The following is a 16330-nucleotide window of genomic DNA, read 5'->3' on the forward strand; positions in this document are numbered from 1 at the left end:
TTCCCTCTGTCACCCTTCTCTTCTCTACTTCCCCTTCCTCTCTCCTTCTCCTCTCTCCCCTTTCCACTCCTCCTTTTGCTCTTCCCTCGTCCTTGCCTTCTCTCCTATCCCTCTCTTCTTCCCTTAACTCTCTCCTTCACTTCACACTCTTCATCTCATTTACTTGGTGTATTTCAGCTTCTGAGCAAACTCCGTTTTATGTTGATGGTATTTATAATTCCTTTTCAGTATACTTATTTAATTTTAACATATATCTTCCTCCTTTTTTTAAAAAAAAAGAGAGAACAAAAAAGTATACTTATATAGTCGTTATACTTTTAAACACCCCCCACCGAGATGTAGACCTGGTTACAATTCCCAGCTATTCCCATCATTATATTTATATAATTATAAACCCTTGCACGCTCCCACTTTGTAATTCTGTCTTTAAATCTCAATAGTTTCCCATTGTCAGTATATTTCAGCAATGGCAAACCTTTTTTGGCTCACGTGCCATAAGTGGGGGGGGGGGGGAGTGCAGGGGGGTTGTCCGCGGGTGTGCTCACCCATAATACAATGCATGGCTGCCCCCAGCCTGCATGCGTGCACAACAGCCCCTCCCCCCATTTTTTGCATGCTTTTTTTGCCCTCCCCAGGCTTCAGGGGCTTTATAGGAGCCTGGAGGGGCCGAAAACTGCCTTTCCTGCCCCCCCCCCCGAGGCCCTCCGGAGGCTTCAGGAGCTTCCCTGAAGCCTCCGGAGTGCAAAACAACTGAATATTTGGAAATGGACTTCCAGTTTGCTCGTAGGAACGGTTTAAACCCTCCGGAGCCTTCAGGAGGCTTCCCTGAAGGCTCTGGAGGACTAAAAACAGCCATATGAGCAAACTGGGACTTCCAATTTGTTTGTTGGGTCATATTTTTTGACCTCCTGTGCCTTCAGGGAAGCCTCCTGAAGGTCCCTGAAGGCTCCAGATGACTAAAAACAGTCCTATGAGCAAACTGGAAGTGTCTTCCGGTTTTCTCGTAGGGTCGTTTTTCATCCTCCGGAGCCTTCAGTGAAGTCTTGGAAGGCCCCTGAAGGCTTCGGAGGGCTTAAACCGGCCCTACGAGCAAACCGGAAGTCCGTTCCCGAACTTCCGGTTTGTCCGTAGGGCCGTTTTTTTTGCACTCCGGAGGCTTCAGGGAAGCTCCTGAAGCCTCCGGAGGGCCTCTGGGGGGAGGCTGTTTTCACCCTCCCCAGGCTCCTATAAAGCCTCCGGAGCCTGGGGAGGGCAAAAATGGCTTTAAAGAAGGCTGAACTCAGCTGGCCAGCACGCGCATGTGTGCTGGCCAGCTGACAGGGAAACACCTCGCTTGCCCTGACAAATGGCTCCATGTGCCACCTGTGGCACATGCGCCATAGGTTCGCCATCCCGGGTATATTTCATGTTCCCTCTCCATTTTTCCATATCTTGGCTTAGGCTACCCTTAATTGTGTTTAAATAACAATCCTTACTGTTCAATGTTAATTACAATTCCCTTGATCTACTATATAGAATAACAAGCGGTACACACCTCACTTTGTTCATCATCTTAAAAGTTCTGCATATGTCCATGTTTCATATATTTTAACCCATGCTTAATTGTCCTTCTATTGTCATATTCAATCAATTAGCAACTCAATTTAATTATCATGTATAAAAGTGAATCACAGACCTCTGCTTTACAATCTCCCCATATCCGTTTCATATTTGTCCATATTCCATATGCTTTATCTTTTATTTAATTATCTTTCCATTATCATATTCAGTCAGTTAGCAACTCCATTTTATTGTCGTATTTAGGAATCAACCCCTTATTCTAGCTTTATATTTTCCCATAAAACAATTTCTAGTTGTCTGATTTTTTTCGTAGTAAGTCTTTTGTCCCATTTCTCTATTCCTGCCTTCTCCCTTTTCTTTGTTTTGACATGTCCACCCTCTTCAATTTTCCCCAAGCCTCCGTCAAAAAGATCTTTTATATTTCCCTTTGTTGGGACGTAACCTCCTATTTCAATTTTCCTTATGCCACTGTCAACCTCCAAAACATATTTTGCCTGCTTTTTATTCCCTTTTGTTGGGTCACATTCCCCCTTTACAATTTTCCCTGTACCAGTGCCAAGCCCTATGGAGTTTTTGTCTGCTTTTTATTTCCCACCATTTCTACCACTTCATTGTCTCTCTCCCCCCCACTTCCTTCCATTCTTCTTTAAATACCTGCTTCTCTGAGTTTAGAATTCTATATTTTTTCTAATTTCACATAGTTCTTCAAATTCCCACCTTTCCATAATGTCCAGTCCCAAAGTTACAGTTAGTTATACAATTCTTATTTCAGAATTCTTCTGGTCCACCTTAAATTTATCTACTTCAGCTGCTGTGGGGAAGAGTGACGGGAGCCATCTTGGTCTTTTGTTCTTCCTTAAAGTCCAGTTCCAACATTGCTGTTAGTTATACCAAACTTATTTCGAGATTCTGGTCCACCTTAAATTTAGTTAATTCACCTACTGTGAAAACGGAAGAGAAGCTGGAGCCATCTTGATCTTTTGCAGACAAAAAAGAAAAAAAAGACTTCATATTTCCCCAGTTCTTGATTTTGTTATTATTTTTTCCTTAGAAACTTTCTGCTTCTCGTTGGTTATAATTGCTCAAAATATATTAATTGGAACAAACTTGCATACAGCCAATCTGTGTATGTTTCTCTTCCCTCCTGCTTTTCCAAGTTCTGATTTATGACAGTTGGTTAATAGATCTTACCAGGCTTTCATCTCACCTAGAGCCAAGGTGGCGCAGTGGTTAAATGCAGCACTGCAGGCTACTGCTAGATCAGCAGGTCAGCGGTTCAAATCTCACCGGCTCAGGGTTGACTCAGCCTTCCATCCTTCCGAGGTGGGTAAAATGAGGACCCAGACTGTTGGGGGCAATATGCTGACTCTCTGTAAACCGCTTAGAGAGGCCTGAAAGGCCTATGAAGCGGTATATAAGTCTACTGCTATTGCTATTGCTATTGCTCTGAACGCTCCCGTTCAGCTGCTTTGGCCTGGAGGCAGCTTCTTGTGCAGCCGTGGTTCCATGCTGCTTCCCCGGCTCCGATTCAGAGGGCAAATCTCTGACCTACGAGGGACTTGTTGCACTCCCTCTGGGTCTGATGAGACCCTGCCCTTTCTTCAATCCTCCCCCCATCTAACAGAGGAGTTATGATCCAAAAATGGATCTTGGAGACAGTTTGTCAGACAGGGTTCATTTGAGACTCTTCGGAGCTCATATTCCCCACATCTGTCCAGCTGGAGAACTTCAGATCAACTCCATTTTATTTTATTTTCTAACACCTTCGTTTTGCCACTTCTACTAGCTCTGACTTCTAATGATCCACTCTTCCATTGTGGAAATTTCAATACTGTCCCATCTTTTTGCATATAATAATTGCCATAGACTTTAATCTTTTAAAAGTATTTTCTGATTCAGTATACATCATTCCTAATGTAAACATGTTCTAGGTTTTTTGCAATATTAATCTTTTAAATTGTTTGTAATCATTGTATATTTTTATATCCAAAATTTCTTTTTCACAAATCCACCACACATAATAAAATGTTTCCTCGTGTTTTTCACATTTCTAACATTGATTTCATATCTCTATCTCTATCTCTATCTCTATCTCTATCTCTATCTCTATCTATCTATCTATCTATCTATCTATCTATCTATCTATCTATCTATCTATCTATCTATCTATCTATCTATCTGTCTGTCTGTCTGTCTGTCTATCTATCATCTATCTATCTATCTATCTATCTATCTATCTATCTATCTATCTATCTATCTATATGCAACAATTATCTTGGCAACAATTTGGTGAGGTCTCACTCGCCATTTTCAGGCTGGGTTTTGGCCTTAAAGCACGGTTGGAGCTGCCGTCTTTCTATAAATATTGGTGGGGTGTGTGTGGAGTGCTGGCTTTATTTCAGTAAGTCGAATGATTGGTTGTGTGGTTGTATCATGATTGGTAGATTGGTGCTGATTGGTGCTGGCTGTGTGTCCATTGTTGTTTCATGTTGTAACGGCCTGGGTGGTGGGTGGGGCTCGTTTGTTGATTAGGGCTGGTTTCCAGATGTCTGGTAGGTGGGAGGTATCGTCACGTTTATTCATGTTGTGGGGGTGTTTCTCTATTTCCATGGCTTCCATAATTATTCTCTTGTTAGCAATAGCAATAGCAGTTAGATTTATATACCGCTTCATAGGGCTTTCAGCCCTCTCTAAGCAGTTTACAGAGTCAGCATATCGCTCCCACAGTCTGGGTCCTCATTTCACCCAACTCGGAAGGATGGAAGGCTGAGTCAACCTTGAACCGGTGAGATTAGAACCGCTGAACTGCAGATAACAGTCAGCTGAAGTGGCCTGCAGTACTGCACTCTAACCACTGTGCCACCTCGGCTTGTTGAAGTGTTCAGTTTTGGAGATTAATTTGGTTCCCTCAAAATCAATTTCATGTCCTGTTGCTTTAAGGTGATGGAAGAGGGAGGAAATTTTTTCTTCTTTTCTGACTGTGTTCTTGTGTTGTGTTGCGATGCGTGCATTTATTCTCCTATTAGTTTGTCCAATGTCAGACAGGAGAATAAATGCACGCATCGCAGAACTCCTATGAAGGAATTCTTTGCAAAGGTTAGGGTAAACTGAATAGGGCTCTTGCATCTTAACTTTTTAAAACTGCTATTGATAATGATATGCTGGTTTTTTTTAATATTTAAGGAAATATTGGCATAAATTGATTTGTACTGAAAGATGTCTTTTCAATTTCCCCCCCAGAAAAGTCATGTGGTCCAGCTCCAGACATCCCCAATGCTTCACTGCAGCAAGAAAATAGAGAAAATAGAGAAGAACATGATTCTGGAACAATAATAAATTATACATGCAATCCTGGATTTGAGGCTAAAGAATCTGCTAAAAAAACCTGCAGAAGGGGAGAATGGGTAGGAGATTTCACTTGTAAAGGTACAATGATTTTATTTTTGAACTTCTCAAGGTAATTGTTTTCAAAACAACATTGTTTTTTTTAAAGTTTTTTCTTTTCTTTTACTACAAACCTTGAAAAGCGACGCTTAAAGGAAAGAGGGCAAACTCTCTGTCTCACTCTTTCAATCTACGCAGACTCAAACGGGCATTTGTTGCTCCAGAGAGTGAATGATTCTGTGTGTTGTGTGGGCAAAGAAGACTAAATTAAATTAACCAATGGAAGCATTATTGGAACTGATCAACATGTGAACAATTTTGTGACTTTAGCTGGCCTAATGTTGACGATATATTTTGTCATCATTTATTTTTGACCTATATTCCATCTCTCTAGAATCCTTCAGAAAATTGACGTTTTATACAGAGTATAAAAACCAAATATAACATCCTCAGTATAATCAACTGTAAAAATAGTAAAGCAACAGGACGGACCAGGCAACCTTTATATTAATCTGTTCTCTCTCATCCAGATCTGATGGTTTCCAAGCACCATCAAAGGATACTGAGACCATCTCCCTCTCAGCCCAGGGTAGAGGATCACAGTGGCATCCATTGCTTTGATGCTTCATGACAGGCCGATTGGAAAAGGCCAGAATAGTTCGTCATGCAGAGGTTCACTAGATAGCTTCTTTTCTACATGAAGTTCATGGAAGGATTTAAATTTCTTGCAGGATAATCCAGTTTTCCATACAACATTTCAGAATTGCTCTAATTCACAGTACCAGCTATGTATCAGCGTCGTATTCTTATTTACCTTTTAGAAACAAAATTAGGGAAGAGGTTGCATAGAGGTTCTCCCACCCTCCAAGTTAACAACCGTCCTACAGAAGAAGTTTCAGAGAAAATTATTTACACCAACCCAACACTGCCATTAATCTGTCCAGATATCCTGACAGCGTTGATTGAAAGCAACGGGGTTCATTTCCTCAAGATGAGCAGAAACTGTAGGAGGAAGAGCAGCTTCCTCTCTCTGTAGCCCCACACCCTCCCCACCTCAGAGGGAAGCAGCCCCCTTGTGTTCTCTGGGCTCTACGGTGTTTGTTGAGGGCTCTGGTTTCAAAAGTGGGAGTATGTCTTCAGACGTTTGCTTTAGGAAAAGTGCGTTTCATTTGAATGGGACCATTTTTTATTTCCATTTTAGATATAAGATGTTCTCCTCCCCCTGAAATTGAACATGCTCGGATTATGGGTGTAAGAAAGGCAAAGTATTTCACTGGGGACAAGATGAAGTATCAATGCAACCCAGGTTATGTTCTTCTGGGAAATTCTTTCATTACATGTTGGAAGGAAGGTTGGACAGAAATACCACGTTGTACAGGTATTATGTACAGATCTTCACTACGTAGAACTGAAGTTAGAATTGGAAATGAATCTGCTTTTACTTCGCCGGCTCTTTCATATTATTTTGAAAAAGTTCTGCCAGGCTTTTCCAATATTTTATTGCTAGAATTGTAAAATTTAAGGTCCCTGTGAAAGTAGAATATATTATCATTAACATTGCACCTCTTCTGCAAAATTTTGAATTTCTGCTCATTTAAATCTATTCATTTTATTGCTAATTTTTTAAAATCTTATTTGTAAGAGTATGTGTCTTTTGGAGCACAAACATGAATTTCTATTGCACACTTAGCCCCTCCTCCTCAATTCTATGATGTCATAGAACATAAAACTGGTTATCATTTTTAAAATATCGTATGTATTGCATATATTATTCATGTTAACCTCTTCATTTGTTTTCACAGCGATAGTCATCATTCTACCAAGATATGTAGATTGACCTATTTGCTTATTTTTTTTCCATTTCTTAATCATTTCTATTCCCTTTTCCCTTTCAGATTTAACCATTTGAGGGTTTCCTACATTACTCCTCATTGCACCATTCACATGTCTAACTTTCCTTCAAACCATTCACATTCTCAGCCAACATTGTGACTTCACCCATAAATGAAATTATGTTCACATCCAGGTCCCCAACCAACGCAGGCCTCCTTCTGAGCCTTCGTTCTACTTTGATAAAGGAATATATAATAATTATGCCACACTGGGTGTGTCTAACTTCTTGTTAACTGTCCCCTTGATAGTCATGCTGGCTTTATATCTCTCTAATACCTTTATTATCATGTTCAGCAATTAATTTTCAACTCTACACAAAACATTCCATAATTTCAAGTCTGTTCCTTTTATCATAAACTCCCTAAATCAACAAGCATACAATAGAATTTATTTCTCACATCCAAACATTTCTTTATTTTAGGAAATTAAGAATGTCCTAATTATTGTCCAGCTCAAGGACAATAATATTAATAGTATATCCCCCCCCCCCAGCATAAAATCCTGCTGCAGTTCCCCAATTTTGCTCATGGTCACATTTTGTAAGTTTTTGGACTTCTCTCCCTTATGCATTCACAGGAACAATGAATGAACTAACCCCCCTGTAGCTCTTCACTCACCCTTCCTATCTTTCCTTTTCCATGGGAGCAATAGCACCTTCTTCCAATTTAAGTTGAAATATCCATGTGTAAATAAGCTGCACAAATTTCCCACCTTGTCATAATTCACTTGTTTTCCTCCAGGGTACCAAGGCCTACTCATATACTGTAACCACTTACCACTGAAAGCACATTTTTCAATTTCTCCTAACGTAGCATAAAATTTGCCCACCCTTACCATTTTTCATCATTTGCTGCATTTTTGTGACTTACTAACATCAGTAGCGATCAGGTCCATACCTTTCAATTCCATCCCTCAACCTATCCCTATTATTTGCATTATAATTTATATAACGGGAAGGATGACATGGGTGATTATCTTCAGGGCCATCCGGAGAGTTTTGTGAAATACCTGATGGGAAAAGTTGCTTTTATCTATTCTCAGCAGGAGACCAAACATAGACCAGGCCTATTAGAGATGCCCAGGGAGGGGGCTTACCCAGGTATCTGGGAACACTTTGATTCTGTTGGATCTGAGGAAGGGGACGGGGTCCTCAAGGCTGTCAGGGCAAGTGCCTGCCTATTAAACCCCTCCTGGCTGGTGAAAACCTCCATGATGTTGACCTCCAGGTGGTGATCAATGCATCACTGCAGAAGGGGGCATCCCCGGGACCCTTTAAGGAGACATTAGTCTGTCCCCTCCTTAGATGCTGTGGGGGTTTGAATAGGGGACAACAGGCTTGAACCCTGGTAAGACTCTGTTGCTATGGCTGCTTGGAATTTAAAATCTTCAGTTCTGGATGAGGTTGCACTGCCCCAGACAGATCCTGTGTACAACTTGTGGGTTCTCGTAGGCTCACCATGCCTGTTCAATGGTTCATGTGACATTGCTGTTATACAAGTTGCACTAGTTGATGGTTTGCCTCCGGATTCAATTTAACACGTTGGTTATCATTTTCAAAGCCCTTCATGGCAGAGGGGACTATTTCACCCCAATGGGATTGGCCCACTCCACTCACTCTGGCAAAGGGAACATGCTGTAGACCTCCTCAGTCAAGGAACTTTGCTAGCAGGATCTAGTAAATGAACTTTCTCTGCCTCCACAATCTGGAAAATCTGCTGAGGGATGTGAGATATGCCCTCACCCTCTAGGCCTTCTGGATTTGCCTCAAAGCCTGTCTTAGCCAACTGGCTTGGGGCCATGATGGAGTTCTTTATCCCGGAAGTGACTGGTGGACTAAGATAGAAGATTCCACCCCTGTGGTGCTTATGTACTGGTTCCTAGTTTTAGTCAATCTATTAATTTTAATGTCTATTATTTTGAAATGTTTTTTATATTCTTGCTTTATTGTGTTGCGAGCCATCCAATCAATTCAGTACTTACATGCACAACATCCACATACAGCTACACAATTTATTAGTGCAGAGTTTGAACAATTATTAATGGAAAACGGGTGATAAAAATAAGAACTCCTTCTGGGGAGATGCCGTTTATCCCAAAGCAATTGTTATTCATTTAAATACAGATCTGACTTTAGGTATTAAGAAAGTAATGACACTATATTATCTGAATTTGAAAGACAACACAAGGACAACACTAGTAATCATTTTCTATCAATTAATGATATTGTTGCTTTTAAAAAATAAGAAATAGTATAATTTTGAAATTAGTTCCTTATGAATGTGTTTAAAATGTGCATTTATGTGTCTCTCATCATGAGGAGTGTTGCTCAATAGATTCTGCATCTATTATAGTTACGGAAGGAAGATGTGGACGCCCACCTCCTGTGGAGAATGGAGATGTTGTGGACACACCCAAGTTAACCTATTTACATTCTGAAAGTGTAACTTATCAGTGCCAAAATTTCTACACAATGCAAGGTTCTCCAAGAGTGACTTGTCAAAATGGCCGTTGGTCACAAACACCAACATGTAGAGGTATAAGTAATATCTATAATTCTTTATAGATATATTCTTTATAGAGAAATATAGTATTTTGGAATGGAATAAATTTCATGACATGAGAGGTGTTATGTCAGTATGTTAGTGCCAGGAGATATTTTGCTGCCTTGTAATTGAATTAGAAGTGATAGTATTATGAACCAAGATAAAGTAACTTTTTCAGGGAGAAACTGCTTCATAATGGAGAATTGTACAAGGTCTTTTGCCATTTGTAAATGTTGCCCTCATTGTGTGAAACCTTCCTGGTGAAATTCTGCTGTCCTAAGCTATATTTAATAACAGACATCTTTTTAGTCAGTGGCATGATTGGAAAAAAAAATCAGATTTTAGTTTACGTGAGTTCAGTAGGTAGATTTTCTTTTTCTTAGTATTTCACAGATGAGAACACAGGGCCCTCCATCATCACCAATCAATCAATCAATCAATCAATCATTCCATTGTCATGCCATTGTCATCAATCAATCAATCAATCAATCATTCCTTGAACACAAATTACAGAAAGCCATGTTTCCTAACAATCCACTAGGTTCTTTTTGAATAATAGTATTAGTTGAATCACTAGGGAACTAAAATTATTAAATTTGGAAGAAGGGAAGGGGACTGAAATGTTTCTCTTCTTCCTTTTACACATGTAACATTGTCTTGCTTAAAAGAGGTTTAGTTCATGACTGATAATTAGTTCATAAGAGACAAAATAAAAAAGGGAGACATCCATTTATATACTGTAGATCTGCAGTCATTTTAGCCTATTGCAACATAGAATTTTCAACCTAAACATTAATCTCTTTATTCTTCAGTGTCAAATTCTTCAGTATTCTAATTCTTCAGTGTCAAACTTTCTATGTTTCATCTGATCTGTGTCCTTTTGCAGTTGCTTGTACAGCAAGTGAAGAAGATATGAGAGAACGTAATATAAGGCTGAGGTGGTCCAATGGGGATACACTATATTCTACGGATGGAAATGTAGCGGAATTTGTATGTTTAAGAGGCTATAAACCACATCCAACTTCTGGACCATTCAGAATTAATTGTGTGGAAGGGAGATTTGACTATCCGTATTGCATTCGGTATGTATATTTTCAGAAAAATACTTTAATTCACTAAAGTTATCATTTATTTTCCTTGTCTATATCTATGTACTGTATATCTATATCTATATCCATTAGAAAAATCACTTGAAGTACTTAAAAGACCCAGGTCTGGCAGCTAAATGTGTGGATGTAATGGTTTCTAAGGTAACTTTGTCTTCTGCATTTCTTCTAAATGAGAACATTTCTTAACAGACTTGAACACTGAACATTAATAGACAGACTTATAGACTTTGTTTCATAGAACAAAATGAAATTCAATGGTGAAAAAAGTAAGGTTCCTCGTTTAGGCAAGAGAAACAAAATGTGCAGTGATACTTTAGGTGGTACCTGGCTCAATAGTAGTAACTTGGGGTCTTAGAGTCCTCATGGAGAATTACTTAAGGATGAGCCAGCAGTGGGCTGCAGCTGCCAGAAAAGTCAATTCAGTTCTAGGCTGCATAAACAGAGGGAGAGAATCAAGATCATGTGAAGTGTTAATACCACTTTACAATCCAGTTTTGGTTGTCCTGATGTAAAAAAAGATGTGGAGACTCTAGAAAGAGTGCAGAGAAGAGCAATAAAGATGATTTGGGGACTGGAGGCTAAAATATATAAAGAAGGGGGGATGGAACGGATATGTCTGGTTTAATGAAAAGAAGGACTGGTGGTGACATAATAGCAGAGTTCCAACATCTCAGGGGTTGCCACATAGAAGAGGGAGTCAAGTTATTCTCCAAAGCACCTGAAGGCGGGAGAAAAAGCAATGGATGGAAACTAATCAAGGAGGGAAGAAACGTATATCTAAGGAGAAATTCCGTGACAGTTAGAACAATTAATCAGTGGAACAACTTGCCTCTAGAAGTTGTGAATGCTTCAACACTGGAAGTTTTTAAGAAGAGTTTGGATAACCATTTTTTCTGAAATAGTATAAGGTTTTCTGCCTGAGCAAAGGGTTGGACGAGGAGACCGCCAAGGTCCCTTCCAACTCTGTTATTTTATTAAGATTCCTGTGATATAAATAAAATTATTTCCATTTAGAGTATGGGGGGACTATGGGGATGGGGGTAATAATTAAAAACAATGAGGAATGGGACCAAAATGCTGAATCTGCCAGCATTTCATCTCTTCTGGTCTATTGATCAATCCTGACAGATTCCAAGATGAAGACCAGGAGATTTCTTCTTTTTTTAAAAAAAATTGTTGTAAAGGTTTTTACTTTGTCATTTTCAAAACAAATAACCACATCAGTGGTGGGTTTCAAATTTTTTTAGAAACTATTCTGTGAGGGTGGCCTATTTTGTGGGCGTGGCTTGGCGGTCATGTGACTGGGCGGGTATGGCCAACCTGACATCACTCATGCACTCTCAGTCACATGACCACCACCCCCAAGCCATGTGGCAAACATTTTTGGGGCTCCTATGAAGTGGGGGGGGGTGGAAGAGAGGGGAAAAACTCCCCAAAATAGACAACTGGATGATTAAAGGCCGAAATTAGGGAGATCGGAGGAGGCAGGACGGAGGCGAATCCAGGAGAAAGCTATCACACACCGGGGAAAGAACTTTGGGAGATCGGAGGAGGCAGGACGGAGGGATCTCCTGGTCTTCGGTTTTGGAATCTGACAGGATTCAGCATCAGATTAGAAGAGATGAAACGATGGGTGATGTTTGTGCCTCCTTGTCTCATGCCTCCTTGTTTTTAAGTATTAACCCAACTCCCCATAGAACTTCCTTCCCACTGCTCTAAATGGGAGGAATTTCATTTGGATCACAGGAAACTTATTATATGATGGGGTCTGCATTTGAAATTGCAATGAATACAAATGGTATTAGTGAAATACACATGTTGCCCGAAATTTACATGTAAATATGAAATATTTTTATAGTGGACATTTTATTGAAAATCTTCTTAGTTAATGAAAAAAATGGAGGCTTTCGTAACATTGTGTGCTACAATTTCCAGGTATTCTTCTATTCTCCGTGTTTTCTGAGTATGCTATGAATTTGTTTATTCACTGCATTTGTGTTCCATCTTCCCTCAAGTGTATCCCATCTGAGGATGAATTTAAGTTTGGTTACATCTAATTCCCAATTCCTATATTTAAACTGTTGGTGTTTTGAGTTCATTCTGACTGCCAGAGTTTATATCCCAAAACACCAAGAACGGCTAATAAATGATTAAAAGTTTATTACATGTCATTGGGTCAAAAGTCACCTTAAAAAAGATAGAAATTGCTCAGTGATAAAATGGTTCTTGAGCCATTTGGTTTAAAAATGGTGATAATGACTTTCAGAATTGTCCTGCCATGTAGTTTGATGTCTTAAAATTATTCCAGGCTGCTTTCTACTGCAGATCAGATGAATGAGTTTTAAAAATAATTACCTAAAATGTAAAGATGCAAATTTATTTCTTACTTACTGTTCACATTTTATTTTACAGATATAATTAAATAAACAACAGGACAAATACGGCACCATTAGAACCAGAAGATGAATGTCTGAAATAATATATCATTCTCTTTAATATGACCACATGAAGCTGGATTGTATACAATTATAAATGGTGGATCTAAACCTAAAAGCCTACTTGGTAAAAGACAGATTTTACCAACTCAAATTATTGGGGAAATGATAACGTTTAAAGACAAGTTGATAGAACATCTTTAAGGCAGAACACATATTATAATGTAACATTATAAATATATTTTTAAAAATGCATCTTGAGGAATGTAGATGTTTTCTATATATATTTTAGTTGTAAACATTTAATTATTCTGAATTATGAATCAGCATCTTAAAGCAATGACAATAGATAATTGAAATTGATGTTTTTACATATAGAGGTGTCAAGTTCTTTAAAAAAATTAAAAAAATACCTTAATCATTTTTACCGCAAAACTATTTGTAATTTAATTTGTAAAGATGCATTTAGTACTTCAGTTCACAGTCTAATCAAAGATCCAGGAAGAATCTTGGTGCTACTTATGTTGCTCTGGAAATAGCCAAAGGGACTTTGATGTTCAGAATCTGATGGAGGTTCACCCACATGGATTTCTATCATTGTTTTTGTTTTATTTTGCTTTCTTTTGTTTGTTTGTTTTTACAGTATGAAATTATTATAAGCAATTAAAGATTAAGATAAAGTCTTCCCAAACTCCATCCCTACTAAAGCTGTAATTTAAGACAGAATGGGTCAGAATTTGCCACGGTATAAACTCAGTCTGATTCATTGTTCCATACAAAGTGAACCCATTCAAAACAAATCTTGTAGCACCTTTTCGGAGTACCAAATCCCCTCTTGCTTTTGATGACCATAGAAGAAGGCTGTGCTTCCTTTAATGGACAAAGTGAAGGGAAATTCCTCCATGAGGAATTTGATGTGTCCTCCTTGAACGTGATAGAGCTGTTTGGTGGAAACCTATACGGAAGATATTATCTCAATGGCCTTTTCTAAACATTAATTGATTTGCTAGATTAGGTCAGCCGCTGATGCAACGGATGGAACACACTTGTCCTCATTTAGCAGCCACAATTGGAGCCGGCAATTTAGTTGTCACAAGTGCTAAGTGAAAAATGACTACAAACATGCTGAAGATTTTACTTCCGCAGGTGGGATGCGTCACATGCAGGCCACACCCACCCACCCCCCAGCTCTGCAAGGGAAAAAACATCCCAATACATCCTGATGCGTCACATGATCAAGTTTGAGACCGGTGCTTTGTAGCATCAGATGGACACATGAGCCCCCTATGCCTAATGAGCCCAAGGGAAGCAAACGGTTTCTGGAACTTGACTCCCAGGGAAACCAGATAACAGGGCAGATCTTGTAGCCTTCAATACTGCTCCCCCTCCCCTTGGAACCTCCACTCTGATGCTGGGATCATTCTCAAGAAGAGGATGTTCACAGCTGCATTCATTTGAGGGGAAGGGGTTACAAGGGAGTAAGGCGCACCAAGGGGAGCATACATTGAAAGGCATGCGCTCTTTGCCTAGTGCAACTCCTGAATCACTTCGGAGGCAAAGCCTTTAACTAAAACCCGATTAAGACATCCAGGTGGAAACTTCCAATCAGCTAAGATGATAAATCTGAGCCAGTTTACTCGCAGTAAGGACTTTTTAGGGAAGTGCCACACTGGGGAGACAAAGAGCTCAGAAAGAAGAACTTGTTTAGCCAATCTCTCTGCTCTGCAAGAGGTGGAGGAGAAGGGAAAAATGCACCAGGAACAAGACATCTACTAACCGACAATGTTGCAGAAGAAATGACTGACAGGGAGATGCTGCAAGGGTTACAAGAGATTTCTATCCAACGAGGTACACCAGATCAAGAAACCAGCTCCAGGGGAAGAATAGATTTTAGGGAGATGGACCATAGTAGCCGTATTTTGCAGGTCTGCTTATCTTTTATTTTCCCTCCTCACAACCATCTAAGTCAGGAGAAGTCAGCTTGATTCTTTTCCTAATAATTATCTCCTTTCCTGGGCTTTATAAAAAGTTTCTGCCCTTCTTATTTCTGAAATTGTTTCTGAATATTCTTTCCAAGGTCCTCTCCATGATTCCCTACAGCAAAGGAAGCAGTATTCCGGGGTAGATCATTGTCACGGCGATGTCATGTGACTTATTGGGACCTTCCCCCCCCTTCACTAAACCAGGTGTGGGCGTGGCCAGTGAGTGACACATCTGACCTAGTTGGCTACCCTGTCCAAGTTGGTCCAGCAATATTATTTGGGTCCTATTGGTTGAGATGTTGAACAGGAACTCTTTCACACGCGCACCAACAGATGAGTGTCATCGGAGTCCAGGATGAATGAGTGAAGAAGCAGAGAAGAAAGTAGTAGAGATATTTATAATCCCTAGAAACTGTTAAAGGAAGATACAACCAAAGGAGGTGATAGTCTTGCTTTTAAAGGTTCAAAGGTTGAGTGAACTAGCCAAAGACATGGCTCTGCTTTAGCTGCTCTCTTTGGTAAATTAAAGCATCATAAGTAGGCCAAATGTAGCCCTCGGCTTACAATGGCAATCAAGGCCAGAATTTCCATCACAGAATGGCAATGTACAGGTAGTCCTCAATTTATGACCACAGTTGAGCCCCACATGTATGTTGTTAACTTTGAACATTCACCAAATGAACTGTTATAAGTCAAGGATCTCCTGTACTTGTAAAGCACAACATGATGTAATTGTAACTTAATGGCAGCGATTTTGGCAGTCCTGTTGCCATAGTGAAGCAGGGACTAGGCGGGTTGTTAAGCAAAGACCTACTATGAATGCGTTTTCCAAATTCCTGCTAGCTTCCATTTGATTTTACTTGTGGGAAACTTGCAGGATATTTAGCAGATCACAATCATGTGACCACCACAGGGATGCTGTAAATTCATGGGACATTGGAAGCCCCCCTTATTGAGTGCCATTTGAATGGTTGCTGAATGAATGGTCATAAGTCAAGGACTACCTGTAATTGCAATCCAGAAATGGACGTATGTGGGGTTCTAGCTGAGAAGAGAAATAAATAGGAAGAAGGAAGGAAGAAGGAAGCTGCAAAGAAGAGATCTATGTGCATATAAAACTGATGACCAAATACTGAACTCCGGCAGGAAGGCATTGGACTGCAATTGTTCAAGAAAGCTCCCCCTTCCTTCTGAGACCCTCTTTGAGCAGAGGGCTCTGCTCAAGGCATGATGATGGCAAATGTTACCACATGGTAAATGGCTCCGTGTAAGACGACCTTCTGAAAACCACAGAAGAATACATGTGACTGGAAAGCACTCAAAGCTCTAGTTGAAAGAGGGGCTGTTCCCTGATACCACCTGAAGGGGCCTCACCATATTAGGGGGAGGAAGCTGACTGGTAAATTCCCCTCCCTGTAAAATGG

At 39.9% G+C, this 16330-nt stretch overlaps 1 protein-coding gene across 1 annotated transcript in view; it reads left to right on the top strand.

Moving 5' to 3' along the window:
• LOC106554120 (complement factor H-like) overlaps positions 1–16330 on the top strand; it is a 94487-nt gene that overhangs the window by 51701 nt on the left and 26456 nt on the right. The window contains 4 exon segments of the mRNA XM_087720741.1: positions 4801–4986; positions 6146–6322; positions 9189–9371; positions 10267–10462. Coding sequence (XP_087576867.1) covers positions 4801–4986; positions 6146–6322; positions 9189–9371; positions 10267–10462 — 742 coding nt within the window.

The sequence above is a fragment of the Thamnophis sirtalis genome, unplaced genomic scaffold, assembly GCF_051295495.1.
Source record: "Thamnophis sirtalis isolate CommonGarterSnake01/CBP01778 unplaced genomic scaffold, rThaSir2_p1.2 scaffold_7, whole genome shotgun sequence".
Taxonomy (NCBI): Eukaryota; Metazoa; Chordata; class Lepidosauria; order Squamata; family Natricidae; genus Thamnophis; species Thamnophis sirtalis.